This window comes from Solea solea, chromosome 1 (assembly GCF_958295425.1).
Source record: "Solea solea chromosome 1, fSolSol10.1, whole genome shotgun sequence".
Taxonomy (NCBI): domain Eukaryota; kingdom Metazoa; phylum Chordata; class Actinopteri; order Pleuronectiformes; family Soleidae; genus Solea; species Solea solea.
Window position 1 is genome coordinate 8113604 of NC_081134.1, and position 17325 is coordinate 8130928.

The 17325-nt window shown below is 41.7% G+C and overlaps 3 protein-coding genes across 5 annotated transcripts; 1 reads left to right on the top strand and 2 right to left on the bottom strand.

The window, feature by feature from the left end:
* Window positions 1–452: 452 nt before the first annotated feature.
* Window positions 453–5068, bottom strand: fam78ba (family with sequence similarity 78 member Ba). 2 transcript variants are annotated; one of them, XM_058630211.1, is made up of 3 exons: window positions 4202–5068; window positions 3229–3508; window positions 453–1760 (listed from the first exon to the last, which is right to left on the bottom strand). In XM_058630211.1, exons 1-3 carry the CDS (start codon window positions 4267–4269, stop codon window positions 1518–1520), a joined length of 591 nt encoding a protein of 196 aa, XP_058486194.1. In that variant the 5' UTR covers window positions 4270–5068; the 3' UTR covers window positions 453–1517. The 2 variants fall into 2 exon arrangements, with proteins under 2 accessions (XP_058486194.1, XP_058486110.1); XM_058630127.1 differs by having other exon boundaries at window positions 3812–4291.
* Window positions 5069–5937: 869 nt separating this feature from the next.
* Window positions 5938–9920, top strand: cmpk (cytidylate kinase). Its single transcript, XM_058640463.1, has 6 exons — window positions 5938–6215; window positions 7487–7633; window positions 8248–8400; window positions 8529–8605; window positions 8888–8984; window positions 9394–9920. Exons 1-6 carry the CDS (start codon window positions 6072–6074, stop codon window positions 9433–9435), a joined length of 660 nt encoding a protein of 219 aa, XP_058496446.1. The 5' UTR covers window positions 5938–6071; the 3' UTR covers window positions 9436–9920.
* Window positions 9921–11251: 1331 nt separating this feature from the next.
* On the bottom strand, window positions 11252–17027 carry bcl6ab (BCL6A transcription repressor b). Of its 2 annotated transcripts, none has more exons than XM_058643471.1 (9): window positions 16897–17027; window positions 14964–15135; window positions 14562–14783; window positions 13611–14462; window positions 13387–13514; window positions 13114–13281; window positions 12879–13009; window positions 12650–12787; window positions 11252–12557 (listed from the first exon to the last, which is right to left on the bottom strand). In XM_058643471.1, the coding sequence occupies exons 2-9, from the start codon at window positions 15122–15124 to the stop codon at window positions 12414–12416; spliced, it is 1944 nt and encodes a 647-aa protein (XP_058499454.1). In that variant the 5' UTR covers window positions 15125–15135; window positions 16897–17027; the 3' UTR covers window positions 11252–12413. The 2 variants fall into 2 exon arrangements, with proteins under 2 accessions (XP_058499454.1, XP_058499445.1); XM_058643462.1 differs by lacking the exon at window positions 16897–17027 and adding an exon at window positions 15377–16865.
* Window positions 17028–17325: the final 298 nt, after the last annotated feature.

The window sequence follows — 17325 nt, forward strand, 5'->3', positions numbered from 1 at the left end:
GAACCCCTTTTAACCTGTGTGTATTTAAGATGGTAATATCATACTTTTTTTTGACCCTGACAATTAATACAAGAGCATAGCCAGATTAATTTCTTATCCCACCAGCTTTTCCTTACTATTTTTTGTTATCGTCTTTGTATGGAAGTGGATTTCAAAAGCACATTTCGTATTTAGAGATACTACGTGTGTAGAGAGGAACAGAAAGGGGAGGAAAAGAGCAAGTCGAGGGGAAGGTAAGGTGTGAGCCTGGAGAGAAGCACAGATGGAGGATGAGTCATGTGATTTGTGTGTGGAGTGGCAGGCAGTGACATGGACAGACCATAATATAAGTCACTGAGAAGCTTCCATCAGCAGAACAATCTCCTGCAAAACCATTGAAATCAGTGATTCGAGATGTTGTGATACGACCTCATACATACCCGATGTTTCAAAAAAGCACTTATCCAAATCAATAAATTCAGTTATGTTTAATTCCACATCAAGGAAACTATTAATTTAATAGTACATTTAGATTCCCTGATAGGAGGAAGATTCATGTAACTTCTTAGTGCAACGTTACCTCGTAGCCACGTCAAATCTAGCCTTGGTTTGAGTTCAGTTTGGCCACATTCCACCCATGATGTATGACGTGACTTTGTTTTTTTGGCACTGCTCCAAGTCATTTACACCACATTCATTGAAAGCACAGCTGACATTATTTATTCAATGTGGTAACAGGTCCAGCTCATCTCTACTGTCACCCGTCTGAATACAATATCAGCTAAAATACAGAGGCTTAAAAATATGTTTGTGCATAATTTCGGTGTGTTAGCAAAACTCCAGTGACAACTACAGCAGATTTGTTTCTCTTCCAGACTTTCTTAATTCAATCTTATGGATGTATGACATTAATCTTAACCTAAAAAGATTCATAGTACAAGACGTTTGTTCTTAAATTTTTAGAATACATTCTTTAACTCTAATACTGCATGTTCTGAAGGCCTTTTTTTGGCACTGACAATCTTTAACCAGTACTGAGTTTTCAATCAAAATGTCTCCATGTGTCAAGGTACATAAAAAAGAATTTGATGTCTAAACGTCTCAAAAGCAGTTTTTGTCTCTCAATCTCTCATGCAATAAGATCTACGAAAGGATGCAGGATGCAGTTCTGATTGTAGACTAATACCTCTGTGATACATCTAAAAACAATGTTCCTTCTTCACTAAAATGAAGGCATAACTTTTCATTGCAGTTCAAAACTTGTCAGGGGCCGAACAGTCCTTGATTCAACTCCTGGTCGATGACACAAGTTCATCCCCCCCAACACTCTTCTGCGTCAGACTCATGACATAATATCCACTCAAGCTTGTTTCAATGGTTCACTTAAATCTCTTGGGGATAGAAGATCCACTGGCATCTTGAGCACAGAGGAACCATCAGTCCTCTCTTTGATAAGACTCATGACTTCATCAAACTTCATAACTCCCATTTCAGCAATGGGAACAATTAGACTTAGTCAGTGGAACCTCTTTACCCTCTTATTTTGGTGGTATAACTACTAGTGGAGCTCCTCTTCTTGGTCTCCACATTAGAACTTGGGCATCATTGGCATTTGGCCTCCCCAGCGCGTTGGGAGGAATGGGCTCCTGGTAGTTGAGGATGTGCGGTTGCTCCTGATAGGAACGGCCCATCAGTGAGGCCCGGGATCCCAGAGGCATGTCTGGATCCACAGCTATATCCACCCGCATCCGCCACCGCACTGTCTGCAACACGATACGCTCCTGGAAGAGGAGAGCAGCGTCAAATGTAATGTATATGGCCTGGAACGTACATCATATGTGTATGTATGGCGTAAGAAAATCTAAATCTTACAATATGATAATCCTAACATCGTGATAGCTCTGTATCTTTGAAAAGCTTGTGAAGCCCAACAACGTGTGGTGAGTGAGATACCCTCAAAATGAATAGGTATAATCAGGATTTTTATACTCAGGCAAAGCCATTAAAAAGCAATTAGCACCATTCCCAGTGCCAGTGGTTTTTCTACGCTGTGTTGTGCTTTTTAACTCCTGTATCATGAGTGCATGGATTGTGATGTCACGGACATGACAGAAACAAAACGAGTTAGAGGGAAAAGAAGCAACAACAACAACAACAACAGCATAGCCCCCAGTGATAATGTTACAGTGGTTACTATTTTGCATCTTTTACTGTTGTCTCATTTTGAATTAATAATTTAGATCAGTAGTTCTCAAACTGTTTTATAACAAGTATCACCTGAGAAAATATTGACCTCTCAAAGTAACACCATTATCACCAATGCTGAAATATAGTGGTGTGAATAGGCCGAGCAAAAAGCAGATTTACTGCTCTCTCATCATCGTCCTCTTCCTCACATATACTTCAGACACTGGTATAGCCAAATTAGATTAAGATATGGAGTTAGAGATAAGGTGACTCTTATTATTATTATTATTATTGTTTACAGTTTATGGTTTGTTTGCTCAGCTCCACTCCGATCACATAACCTGGAATTTTTTGTCTACCAGAGGATGTACGCACAGTTTGAGAACCTTGGATTTAGATGATCCTATTGTATAAAAATGTATGATACTGAAAACTGTCCCAGAAGATGAAATAGAAAAAATAGAGCATATAAGGAAGGAATTTGCATGTTCAGGTCTAAGACTTAATGATGCTGATTGTGAAACACATGCAAACTTTCAAATCCTTCAATATCGTCTACAGAGAATGGCCAAAGGTATTTGGCTAATACATTTTGTGTTCTCTTGAGCCCTCATGCTGTTACAAGAACATGGGTTTGTGAAAACTTCCTTAAAATTCTTTTGACCTGGCAGGATTTTTCCCTCACATTCTCTCAAATCTTTTCAGGGTGACAAATTGCCAGTTGGTCACTCACGTTACTCTTATTCCACAATAAGAGTAATAAGAGTATTGTTTTTTGTATGTTGTCCATCACTAACACCTCTATAGAGGCAGTGAGTGGAGAGCTGAGGAGGAGGATGGACATTGTACTTCTCACTCTCCTCTGCTCTGATCCAGTGTGGGTGAAACAAAACCACCACAACGAAAATTGTTGTTTGATACGATCAGAGGTCCTCTTCAGTGAGACACTTCTGTTCCTGCAAGATTGTGAAACTGACAGTGCTGATAAATCCCCATGTAGTAATCTCTGCCACCAAACATTTCTCAGTTGTGTGTGTGTGTGTGTGTGTTCTTTTGTTCCACCTTGGTGACAGAATTCATGGCCACTAGCCAGGTGATGAAGCTCTGGTCCCTGGTGATGTGGGTCAGCATGGGTGTGTTGCTGTTGCTGATGGGGACTGCCCAGGTCACACTAGGGTAGAAGTTGTCGTTCATGCTGACAGTCAGACGGGACGGTTTGGACGTAGGACCAGTCAGGGTCACTGTCTCGGTGGTGTTGCCATACCAGGGGTAGCTCACGCCATCTGAGTCGCTGATGGCCTTGACCCGACCCTCTCGCAGCTCTGGTATCTCCCAGCTAGACCTGCGGCAGTGGGTGGAAAAGGAAAGAAAAAGCAGGTGAGTGGAATATACAGAGTTGTGGTCTAGATGCTCTGAGTAAGAAAAAGTGTGGTTAGTAATGGGGGCATTGCAACAGGGGAGGTAAAGCGGGCAACTGCCGTGGGCCCTGAGAATGGTTGGTTTGTTGTTGTTAGTCCACAGAGTCCATTGAAATACCCTTGTTACCATGTTGATAACTTGTCTCAGTTAGTTAGCCCTAACCCAAACTAATACACATGCACACGGAACACAAAGTTATGTTAGTTTATGTTGTCTTTACACTTACATTCCAATATCACCATATGTGTTGTAGAACTCCATCTGGGTACAAGCCTGGATCCAGCCCACCACCCAGGTTTCATTACGGGGCACTGGTGGCATCACAACCCCTGCTGAGGCCCTGAAGTAAGGCGTCTTGTAACGCAGCACAATTGGTGAGTTCTCTTCAATAATGGTGGGGCACTGGTCAATGGAGGCTGACACCTCATACACCACAATGTTCTCCCGTCTGATGCGGGGCTTGCATGCAATGCTCTGAATACAGCCCATAGTGCAGGCGACGAGCAAACTGAGCAAAACCAGTGAAGAAGGGGGCAAATGACACCTAGCCAGTATGCACATCAGTCCCCTCCGGGGTCCACCCCTGCCCGAAGAGCAGATCTGATCATTTACTTACCCATCTTCACTGACAGTTGGGAAAAGGGGGGTGGGAGAGAAAATGCTGGGCAGTATCACAGTCACCATTGATCAAACATGAAAACATCCACCCATTATACTGTCAGGGTGTGATGGTATGGAGGAGAGTAGGGACTGTAGGGGTAAGTATCACAGATCTCTGCAGCCTCCTCCCCCTGGTCTGCCTGCTGACTGCCGCACTGCCCTTGGCGCTCGTCCCCAGAAACTGTAATCTGGCCTCCCCGGGGCTGCCGCTGCTGCTGCTGCTGCTGCTTCTCCTCCACCTTCCGCCCGGAGGTTCCGCTACTCCGCTTATAGTCCACTCGTCCGGCTGCACGTCGGTGCCCCTTGATCCTGCTGCTCTGCTCCCGGCTCTGCGTTGTCATGTCAGGTGGCGACAGTGCAGCCAGGTGCGTCAGAGGAGGGGGGTCTGGATGCCTTTTGTTTGCTCCGCTTTCCCGTATAAGCCCTACATTCGAGCGGCGCCCTCAAAAGACAGAATGTGGCTCTTCATCCCTTTGACCTACATGAAACGACGCTTCATCAAAGACGCTTCACACGAGCTGGAGAGTTGTCTTGAAAATAAGCGCTACAAAAAAAAGGAAAAAAAGAAGCGGTGTTCATGTTTTCCACTCATCGCGCGCGTCCATTCTTGTGGATGCATGAATGGTGCATCATGAATGGAGGCAGCGAGGCAAAAACACGGGCTGCTCGCAGCGCTCTCTCGGTCCTTCGTCTCATCGCAGCGTGTCCAGTCATCACGGGCCGGAGAGCATCATCTTCCAGCCGCGAGTCGCCCTTTTCCGATTTGAGGTGCTGATGCTGGAGGCAGGGGTGGGAGGGGCGTCTCCCGGCCTGGTTGCATTAACAACAGCAATAACACTGCCCCACCCCCCACTCCCAATTTAAAAAATGATTAAAAATTGAATTAATTCATCTTGTTCAATTTATTACTTAGGCTAAATAACTAAAGTCAATATCATTCTCTTCAGCAACTCCTTTTTCAAATGTAAATACACATTATTACCCATACAAATGTATCACCTTTTCATAATTTTTTTTTTTTGGCCATAGAATAAGTCTTTATAAAGCCTTGCTCTACTTAGTCTGCATTGTTTGTATATCCCCCTGAATAGACCTGTGTTTCTAATGTTTTTGAAGCATAAATGGAAAAAAAGAAATGAAAATGAGGAGGACAAAGTGGGAGACTGGAAGAGTGGATAGAGTTGTGAAAGAGTGTATTACATCCTTTCTGGTATGTGAAGGCCACCATAGTTCCCTGACATGGTTCAGAAAGGGAGGGTTGTTGCAATCTGCAGTTTCACCATTAGATGTCACTAATTCTTACAACCTGGACTATTGACTCAAAACCACATATGGGATGATAGAGTCAGACAGACAGACAGACAGATAGACAGATAGATAGATAGACAGATAGATAGATAGATAGATAGATAGATAGATAGATAGATAGATAGATAGATAGATAGATAGATATGCAATTTAGTGTCACTTCCACTTTCAGGCTGTTTTTTTTTTTTATTATTTTAGTCTCAAAGACAGTGTGAAGTCTTGTAATTATGTAGTTGACTGAGTAATGTTAAATGTGGATGGCCAGGCTCAGTTGAATGTTAAACGTCATCTTTACTGGAAAGCGCAGATGGGTGTGTCTGTGTCTGCGTCCCGCCTCTGTTGAAAACCCCATTGGCTGCTGAAGTCAACAGCGGAAGTAGTGTGTCCGGGTTTAGCGCCGCTACTTCCTACCTGCAGCGACACGCATTCACCGGTCAGCCTGGTTTATTGTCTCTGTTTAACCCGCCCACACCCCAACCATCACTCCACCCCGTCACGGCTCACGGTGGTGTTGGTTTATGATCGGCCGTTTGTTCGTTACCGTGTCACAGAGGGTGCCGAGCTTCTTGTACCGGGTGTCGCTGATGAAGAAGCCGCAGGTTGTGTTCGTGCTGGGCGGCCCTGGCGCCGGCAAAGGAACCCAGTGCTCCAAAATCGTGGAGGTGAGAGAAAAGGGCCAGTGAAAACGCTTGACTGTTGATGTTATACTTCAGAATATCGTGATTGATATAGTATTTGTTGTTTAACGTGGTTGTTGGTTTTATTTCCGCCCTTGTCAATGAAATGTCTACATTTCATTGACTTCCGGTTGTCCTCTAAAAATGAACCAGTGCTGCGAGCTAGTTAGCCTCACTAGCTGTACAGTTTATTTGCTGCTATAGAAGCCAATGTTACTTATAATAAACTATTAAACTCAACACATTTCATTATCACAGTGTTGATATTTATTAACAAAAATATAACCCAGTGTTGCAAGGTGTTTGATTAAAATGCCAGTGTAAATAGCTTATTCACAAGCAAAGAGAAACATAATACAGAAAAATAAGTTAAACACAAATAAGCAGATAAAAGCAAGCCAGGGGTTACATGGGGGCATAAGAAAAGAAAATATGTTAAATGACTGAAATGAAAGTGAACCTGTTATCTCAGAATCACTATTGACATTTGCTCTGTGTTGTAACCACACTGACTTATTGATCCAGTTGAGATAATGTATGAACAGTGACCCAGCGCTGCCTCCACCCCCCATATAAAGCACACAATACAGTCAACATTATATTAAGGTTAACTAATGCAGATGTATGCGTCATACTAACGCAAATCAAATTCCTTTTAACCCACTGCACCTTATGTACATATTGTGTTTGTGTTACTGTATACATCGTTCATATCTGAAATATCTGTTTTTTTATTTTTATTTTCTAATTGTATTCTGTTTAATTGTACCAAAACACCATTTCCTTGTATGTGTACTTTGCAATAAATAGCGATTGTGATTCTGATATAATGGTCGGAGTGAGTCTGGACCAGTGCACTTGACCACTCCATCTCAACAGATTTATTTGTATTTCTTAATAACATAGATATTAATTAAGGCGAAGGAACCTTTATCTCATTCTGTATGAGACCTAACACACTCTCTCTGGCTTCTGTACTAGGTACAAATGACAGCTAATAAAGTCTAATGCTGCCATTGCCTATCTGCTTCATGTGTCCACGGGTGTTGGCTGCTGTGCTGTACAGTGGTTCGACCTGAATGGCAGCTATACATAGAGACTCTTTTCATTCTGGGCACAAGGACTTGCTTTATCCTGACGTGGACATGTAAAGGTTAAAGAAAAGGCAGTTTATGTATGGATAAAAAACATGGCTGTTGCATTCACCTCAGTAGAAAAGTATTGACAACATTTCATGTTTAAAAATTGTCTCTCAGAACTACTGTTACACCCATCTGTCTGCCGGGGACTTGCTGAGAGCGGAGCGAGCAAGGGAGGGGTCAGAGTTTGGACAGCTCATTGCCAGCTACATTAAGGAGGGCAAAATTGTCCCTGTGGAGATCACCATCAACTTACTCAGGAAGGTATGTACCAACCACTGCCTGCAAAACACTGTACTTTGCTTCGTTCCCTGTGTCAGATGGGATTGGCTCCAGCTCCACCTGTGGACCTTGGAGGAGAAGTGGTAGATTAGGACTGGATTATGACTGAATGCCATTGTCTTGGCAGAATGTCTCCTGTTTCCTCTAGTGCAGAGAAAAACAAGTCACTTGTAGAGTCACAAATCATCAACTTGTCTTTGCCTTGTGAATGTGGTGATTAAGTTTTTCACCTGATTGATTAAACACCAGTTTTGGTTTTGGGACCGTTAAAGTCACGATAGTGGTGATGTGTGATTGGTGAAGTATGTTTTTTGTTTTTTTGTTGTTTTTTTTACACCAAACTCTAAAACAGTGGATAATAATGTTAGTACAGGATAATTTTCTGCTTTTTGACAAGAATCACTGTATATGATATGTTTGTTTCAGTATAATTAATAGCGGACATCTCCCAGCTGCACTATATGGCTGTACTCTTACTTCACTTAAGTTTGTCAGCACCATGATACTATTCTATTTGTGTATAATTTGTGGAAAGGTTTTGCTAATTAAATGAATTCACATTGAGAATAAAATGTATGTTGTTTCTGCTCTTGAAGGCAATGGAAGAGACGATGCAGAAAGATGCAAAAAAGTTCCGTTTCCTCATCGATGGTTTCCCCCGCAATGAGGACAACCTTCAGGGATGGAAGAAGGACATGGATGACAAAGCAGATGTCAAATTTGTGCTGTTCTTTGACTGCGGCAATGAGGTAGTTCATGATACTAGAAATACTAAAAAGCTGAAACTCCTTTAGCTGTTATTAGTTAGCCTACAAAATTCTAAGCTGATATCTTTGGAGCCGCTTTACAATGAGGACGTGATCTTGTCTGTGCACAGGTCTGCATCAACAGATGTCTAGAAAGAGGGAAGAGTAGTGGACGCACAGACGATAACAGAGAAAGCCTGGAGAAAAGGTACATTCCTCCACATCTGTGAATAAACACCTTGAGTGTTTTAGTTATTGCAGTTGTTCCTGCATAAACGTGCTGCTTCCTTTTTAAATATCGATTTCATGTACTGAATTATTTCTGTCTGTAACAGAAACAACAAGTATATTTGATCAGTATGGATTTCTTTGACCTATTTAACTGACTCAGATACCGCAAGTGTGTGTTTTTGACCTAATTTGTGTCTCCTTTCGAATCCCATGTGTCTTCTGTCCCCAATAACCAGGAACTTTTTGTTCTTTGATGCAGACTCCAGACCTATCTACAGTCTACACGACCAATCATTGAACTGTACGAGAAACAGGGCAAGGTGCGCTCTGTAGATGCCTCTCGCTCCGTGGATGAGGTGAGTCGATAAAAATAAATGCAGGGAAAGTATGGATGGAGCATCAGTGAACGGCTACAATAAATTCCTAAAGGCGAGATTTCGACAGGGGAGTGTGCTGGGTCTTGTTTAAATTTAAATCAAAATCAATTTATTGGAATTTAAAAATGAAATGCATGTGTTTATTAAATTATGTTGTATTTTATCTTTAGGTTTTGAGCTGTTAGATGAGAAAATTGTTATAAACAAATGAAAAGGTTGAGTAGATAATCAGTAATGGGATTGGTTAGCTGAAACATTGTCCTGTGATGTCATCAGAGTTAGAACTCTGTGCATCACTTCGGGTTATTTTGGAATATTTAAGGCACTCACTGTTCTTGTGTGGAGTTAAATCCTAGTCCCATATTTGTGACCTGTTTTTCTCTCCCAGGTGTTTGCTGATGTGAAAACCATCCTGGAAAAAGAGGATTGAATTTTCCAATCTGCCAGCAACATTCATTTACCTTAATGGTTTCCTTTTTATCAACTGCAAATACACTATAAATTAATGTCCACACAAATTTTTTATTTGATTTCTTTCCTTTTTTTTTTGGTTTTCCACATCTTTTATATTTGCTGTACTCTTTGTGAGTGTCTCTACATGTCAGTGAGAATTTGGAAGGGAAAAAAAAGTCCAAAAAACAATGTCTCTACTGTGTCCACAGGGCATGTTACTGGAAGCAGCCATAGTGCTTCAGACCAAATAGATGGACCTGAAGGTTTAAGTGTAGTTGTTGGTTACTCAGTATGGTAAATGGCTCATTCTACAGTGCACTACAACACCTCACTTCTTCATTGCTTCATTGCAGTCATGAATCCTGTAACTAGTTATAATTAGACTAAAACATGGACATATGCTGTTAAACTGTACTGTATCTTTTTGAAGGAGAAATAATGAAGATAAAAAATAAAAACATCCATCTGTCTCCTGTTTTTGTAAAGTCATAGTATGTGCTTCCTTCCCTGTTGTGATTTTCCTTTGAGTTCATACAAACACCATGGTACTTATCTTATTTCTTATCCTATTTACATGAAGCCTCATGCACTTGTTAGCTGTCAACCTGATTGGCCAGCAGATGGCGCTTTACACCACAGTTCAGTTTGTGAAGGTTCATCCTTCATTTTCACTGAGAATTGACTCATCACATAAGTAAACAAATGCTAAAAATATATCGTGGATTAAGAGAGTATTACTCTAAATATTTCATTTAATGGCATGTGCTTATTTAAACATACATTTGTTTATAATTTGCATTTATTATTGTCTTTATATCTTTTGCTCCCTATATACCCCATTCATCCATCTTTTACCGCTTTATCCTCCACATAAGGGTTGTGGGGGACACTGGAGCCAATCCCAGCTGACAATCCCATCACAGGGCCACATAGAGACAAACACACACTCTCACCTACAGTCAATTTAGAGTGTCCAATTTACCTAATCCCCAAATCTGCATGTGTGCTAACCAGTAACCACTACACCAAACGTCCCCTGTATACTCTGTTAATTTATATGTAGTTAATAAATAATCTCTCTTATTGAATTGTATTTCTTAATACATGCATAGGTCAATCATTCAACTAACCATATGGGATCCAAATGCTCACCCAGGTCAGTGGTTTTATCTGTGTAAAGCAGGGGTCTGCCACCTTGGGCTCTAGAGCCGCATGTGGCTCTTCAACACCTCCATAGTGGCTCCCTGGATCTTTGAAAAAAGTTTGTGGAGAGATATTCCCAGCACTTAAATGAAGATATTTGTACATGAAGACGTACACATTAAGTCCATCTTTGGATCCACATAATTGTACCAGCAGGTTGTCTCAAGCATGACCTATATAAAATCCAAATAATTAAAAAATATATATTTTTTCTACTTTTTAGATTTAATAAATGCAACAGTTTCATATCTATAGATATGGAACTTTATACATGATGTTATCAAACCAGGGGGAACCAGAGAGATGTTTTAACCAGATCACCCTTTTTATTTTTTAACCTGTCCTGCCCAGTACCTAGGCATGTAATATAGTTGACTGCATGCCTTGTGGTGTCGGACAGATATGCTGTGTGCAGGACGAGTCTGTGATACTCGGCCTGCAGTATTTTTTATTTGTATTTATTTGTTTTATGATGGTGTGGGCGACCGGACAGGGGACGGGGAATGGACCGACAAGGGGAGTGAGCGGGAGGGAGGAAGGGATCACTTTCGAATACTGAAGGGTCAGGTTTACATGACAATAACCAAGGCTGCTACTTAAAATATATTTTATTTTAATTTCTGTTATATACACACACATGTATGTATATGAAACATCTGCTTACATATAACTAACATTCCTGAGCGTTTAAGCTTGAGGCCTGGTGGATCTGCATTTTACGAGCTATATACAACATGTTGTCAGATCTCATACCAACAGTACCTAACCTGACATGCAGTCAAATAACAACAGGGCGATGCATCACAAAGAGCAGATAACATCTGCCCGGGCTTTCATGCTATCAAACTGAAAATACACCAACTGTCTGACAATAGAGAAGTTTGAATGCAAGTGCACTATGATACATACAGTTTGATAAAATACAATCTTACTTAAATGACCCCTTGGCAACATTGGATCATTGCAGCACCAGATACAAAAAAGAAAAAAAATATATAAATAAGAATTTGGCAGGTGCAAGGCGAGGGGGGGTAAATATTTTCACACTGTCAAGGACATTTTATATAGAAATATTTCAAAAGTATGAAAATATATCACAGCATTATGAGTATGTGCAAAATACCAACACGAGCCTAGAAATTATTAGAAAAGAACATATGTATACAGCAATTAATCCAAAGGATGACAATCTGAGCACATCACAAGGCGTACTGCAAACTAACTATGCAATATCAAAATAACAAGCCCGCGTGTCGTCAACAATCGGTAAAGCTCACTGTGCGCATTTTTAATGTAAATGTATTTGTACTCTGTCAGCAGATGGCAATGTGGAAATATATATTATCTTATTTACAAAAATAGAATAATGAAAATAATTGCAAAAACTGTGACCACATTATTGGGGAAAATTCATACTGATACCGAAAGACACAAAACTGCAACAGTGATTCTCGATCTGAACGACAAAGAGGACTGTCCTCCAATGCTGACACTCAGTGTAGTAATAACAGAGAAACACCTGCTCACTTTCACATTCAAAACGTACATTCTGTTGTTGCACATTCACAACAGAGGCAAGAGCTTCTACAATCTTACAATAAGAGTAACCAAATACTAAGAGCCTGCATATAGTAATGTACATCATTTACAAATACATATACTGTATATTTATACTTGTCTGTATTTAGAAAAACACGAGTATTGGCCAATGTACAAGAGGGGACAACGTGTCACAGAGGGATAGCAGCAGGTTCAGCAGGAGTTCACAAGGCCAGTTGCCATGTTGCTGGGACTCCTGCGATACTGAGCCTTGGTGTTAGTGACTGCACCGTGCTTCTGTCGTAGATGAAGCCTCAGCTGACTCTTATGTCTGAAGTGGAGGTCACACTTTTCACACTTGAGAAAAAAGGAGGAAAAAAAAATCAATTGATTTGCACACAGAAAGTTAAATAACCACACTGAGCCTCGACGACAGTGACAAAGCTTACATGATAAGGTTTCTCTCCTGTGTGAATGCGCATGTGGCTCTTGAGCGTCTGAAGGTGGCGGAAGTGTGTTCCACAGATCTCACAAGGGTACGGCTTCTCTCCTGTGTGAATTAGCACATGGGCGCGAAGATGGGCCACCTGACGGAAAAATTAAGAAAAACATTAACTTCACACAGATATAGACAGCAAGGGTTTTCACAAATAAATTACTTTTGGTTTTTTTTCTCACCTGGACAAATCTGGAACCACATGTCTCACACTTGTATGGCTTTTCACCAGAGTGGATCCGAGTGTGAGTTTTGAGGTTGGCTGGTCGGTTGAACTGAGCGCCACAAATATTGCAGTGGTACGGCTTTGCTCCTGGAAGAAGAGATCAGCAGATTGATGAATGGTTTACACATTGACAACCCTCAAGGCCACTTGATGGTGCTTTTGAAAGGCCAAAATTAACTCATTGTCCTTACCTGTATGAACCGTCTTGTGGCTGGCCAGGTTTCCCTTGTAGCGGAAGGCAGCCTGGCAGCAGTCACACTTGTATGGCTTGTCACTGTGGACCTGGACCATGTGGTCTTTGAGGGAATCTTCATCTGTGAACTTGAGGTCACACCCTTTGCAGAAGTAGGTGTTGTTGTCTGTAGAGATTAAGTATTTATTAACACCTCAGTGCATTTTCCTCCTAAATAATCCAGACAAACTGGTATACTGGCACACTAGTGTGGCACATGGTGTGTACTTACCACAGCTGGAGGGGGAATATTCTGATTGTAGTTTGATAGTGCCGTCTATCCTGTATGAGTCTGGAGAAAGTTGGCCCATATCCATGGACTGAGGACTGTCACAGCCACAAGAGGAGCATCTGCGGTGACTGCACAGACGACCACACAGTTCATACAGTGTAAAGTTGACATGACATAATATTCAAACATTAAATCTTATTGTTTTAACAGTGACTTAGTTTTACCTGATACTGCTGCAGGTGCTGCTGCTACTGCTGCAGCTGTCGACACTCTGAGAATTGGGGATTTCTTCTCTATGCTTGCTAGCTCCCTCGTCTGATTGGACGTCACTGTCTCCACCTGTTCCAACACTCCTGCAGGGGCTCAACATGGGGGACATTGGTGTAGATTCAATGCCGCCAGCCTGAGACTCTTTCTCATTCTCATCGCAAGACTGGTTCATAACGATGAACTTGTACTTTTTCCAGTTGCGGGCCTTGGCATCATCAGTGCAGTCTGAGGGCTGTTTGAGGCTCAGGATTGCATTTCTACTGCTGCTGGACTCTGTGGGTGAGTTTGGTTGGCAGTCGGACCTGAGTGGGCTTTGAGGGCTAAAGATGACACCTTTGCTGAAGCCTGGACACACCCGCAAACATGTGGTGTGTGGGTGCTGAATATTTTCTTCCTCCGTGGGGGCAGCAGGCCCACAATGGCTCCCATGGGCTCCTGCTGATTGAATAATTGTGGTCGGGCAACTGGGATGAGATGGCACTGGGTGGGAGATGGTGGTGGTGGATTGACTGTGAGCCATGTTGGTGTTGGGTACTTGCGAACATTGATTTGGGGACAAAGACCCTCCACTTGGAAGGGCAGTGATGGTTTGGGAGTCTTCCATCTTTGTGGCATGAATATGGAAGTCCCCATAGACATGATAGGAGCCAGAGGTGTTAATACCTCTGAAAACACTGGGGGATGATATGTGATTGGTTTTGAAGTCTGGTTCTTTTTCACTGACGGGCCTCACAGCAGGGAACTCTGCAGCCGAATGTAATGATTCAGTCTGTATCTGTCCAGTCTGCATATGCAGAGACTGATGTCTGCAGAAACACATTTTCAAGTTCAAATACATGTCAGATACCTTCACTTTTAACCACAATAAGAAAGCATATCCTATCACATCATCTGTGGTCTTTTACCTGGACTTGATGAACCTGTGGCAGGTGTCAACCACATGTTCCATCTGGAGATAGATGGCTGTTTCCATGGTAGCCAGGACGAGACTGTCTTTAAGGTCCAGACAGGATGTGTACATGAAATCCAACAGGATGGAGAAACCTATGGAGTTCACCTTGGGGTCTAAGCTGATGACACCGAGGTCTACATTCTCCGGGTTAATGAACACAGAATAGAAGAAGCCACTGTGAGGGAGAAACAAACACTATTTAATCATTTATATAAATTAAATCTCACAACTTCGCATCAGTTTTAATCATTATGAAGGTGTTGTATGACATTTACCACTGATCTAGTTAATGACAGGCTACAAAAAAAAGTGCTAATGCTGCTGAACTTGTGTCAGCATTCATGATGATATGTACCTGCAAGCCACCAGGATGGCCTTGTGAGCATGGAACTGCTGTCCGTCCACTTGTATGGTGACATCAGTTAGGATGTTCCTGCTGCGCAGACGGTTAAAGTTAAGTAGGACGTCGCCTGCATGACGTGTGAATTGGATACAGCCATCTGCATCTGTGGCCATGCTGTCAAAATCTGAGGCACAAGGAAAAATAATGAGTAATGTGTTAGTTGTCTGTGACTTTCTGTGATCCACTGCTAATTAAAGCCGTACTTGAGATGCACACAGATGCACGGTATAGTGAGCACAATATTGGCAATGTGGATGTGAGATTAACAAAGAATAATCTTAATCTACTTCATCTGCCACGGTAATATTGTCATAAAGCACACAATTCAAAGTAAATCAATGATCCAAAACAACATAATTACTCACTTGTTATATTAAGATTATGTACACTCATTGTATTTTTTCACTTCAGGCTTCACGTAAACGCAACAAGCTTTTGATCCAAAGTGTCTTGACAGTGTTTTGTCAGAAGGTGGCGCCATTGGAAGAAGACTAACGAGGATTACTAAATCATTAGAACCCATCCCTTGCCTCTTATTGGACCTTAATAACTGAACGATTACATAATCTGTTTTTCAATCTTGCCATAAATCATGATCGCAATGGTGGTTTTTCCAGTTATTTTAACTTGGAACAATGTTTACCATAATTTAAAAGCAACAGCAAACATTTATCATAACAAATAACAGATTTGAACATGTGCAGCTGTGCTTCAGTTCTCCACTTAAACTACTTTTGTACTTGAGCAGTATTTACTAGATGATAAAATATAAAAAGACACTACTCTTCAGCTAATTTATTTTTTTAAGGTTATTAGAAATGTGTATCATTACTATGAAGCACTTTTGAAGCATCAACTGAACTAGATGGTTAAATATAAAAGCACTGGATTTGTAAACACAGCATGCACATGAACTTTACTGTTTACTCCTATTTTAAACGCTTTACTTTGCCTGCAGTTTTTAAAACTTAACTAGAGTCAGACAGTCTACAGCCTGTAGTTGTAAACGTGTTTGACGTTGAGCACATTCCGTCCTGACTGCTCAGATTAGGTTGCCAGAACACAGCGAGGTTTCCTGTTCCCCTCCATAAACAGCACTGACTCGTTCAACACATTTAACTCCTTAACACCTGTCCCCATCCTGTTAAACACAAACCCTAAACCTCACTTCGTAAACCTCTAATAGTGTACTAGAAGTGAGGTTTGGTGTGTTTACACGAGTTCTTACTGCCCAACTTTAGCTGCGAGGCAACATGCTGGCGAGCACAAGCCGTCCAAGTCTAAAAACACGTTTTTTTCTTCTTTCTTTCCGGTTACAGATATATTCCAACATTGTGTTTGCTCGGTTCACACTAACGCCGATAAGTCGTCGACTGAAAGACATTTTAGTGAGGCTGAATGTTTGCGAGTCGACGCGCAAGAGACCGTGTGCGCAGAAAGAAAATGTGGAGTTGACTGCGAACCAACACCGCGAATGCTGTTGCGCCATTAGACAATGCTCACTATGTTTCTAACTTGTGCTGTCAACCATAAACCACACACTTCCAAAAACAAAAGTGACATAAAGGAACATTAACACTGTCGTGTTTGTTTTCACTCAAACGGCTGCTTTTAAACGAAGTGCACGAGACACAAAGTGACTTGAATCGAAGCACTCAACTTCCGTCTAAAAACACACAACCAAACACAGCGTATCTGTCAAAACTAGCGCTCTGCTACTGCTTCACTCTTCCCCTCTAAAGCAATCACAAAGAGTCAAAACGTAGAGGAAAAATCTATGTATCTCTGTTTCTCCGGAGCAGCGGGAGTTGCCACAGCAGCGCCTGATAGTTCACAACACATCTGATCTAATGCTGAGAAAATGGGAAGGGAAAAAAAATGTCACCTTGTTAAAGTTTCCTCGAAACTCTGAGCATATCCAGTTCTGAGAATCCAGTTCTAAGAAACGCTGCAGCTCAATTCTCGGAATTTTAACAGAGGACTGTACCACTATCCCCGCGGCGGGGGAGTCTCTGGCTACCATTTGCCTCGTTTTAACCCCGCGCTGCTGATATTGCGAATAAAACATATGACCGCTTTCTATTCACTAGTGTCGAGTCGTCTTTGTGTGACGAGTGTGGCGTTTATTCGAGATTTGAGCGGTTGATTCGCACTTTTCACCCAGTTCTAGTTAAAGTCTATGTGTAGTGGATGGTTCCAAATGCAAGGTCAGCTGATGGAGTTATAAATACCGTGAGGAACTCGAGAACATGTCGTCTCAGTAAACCAGTGCCTGCGGAGAGTGGACAAACACTTTTTTCTAATAGTTCTAATA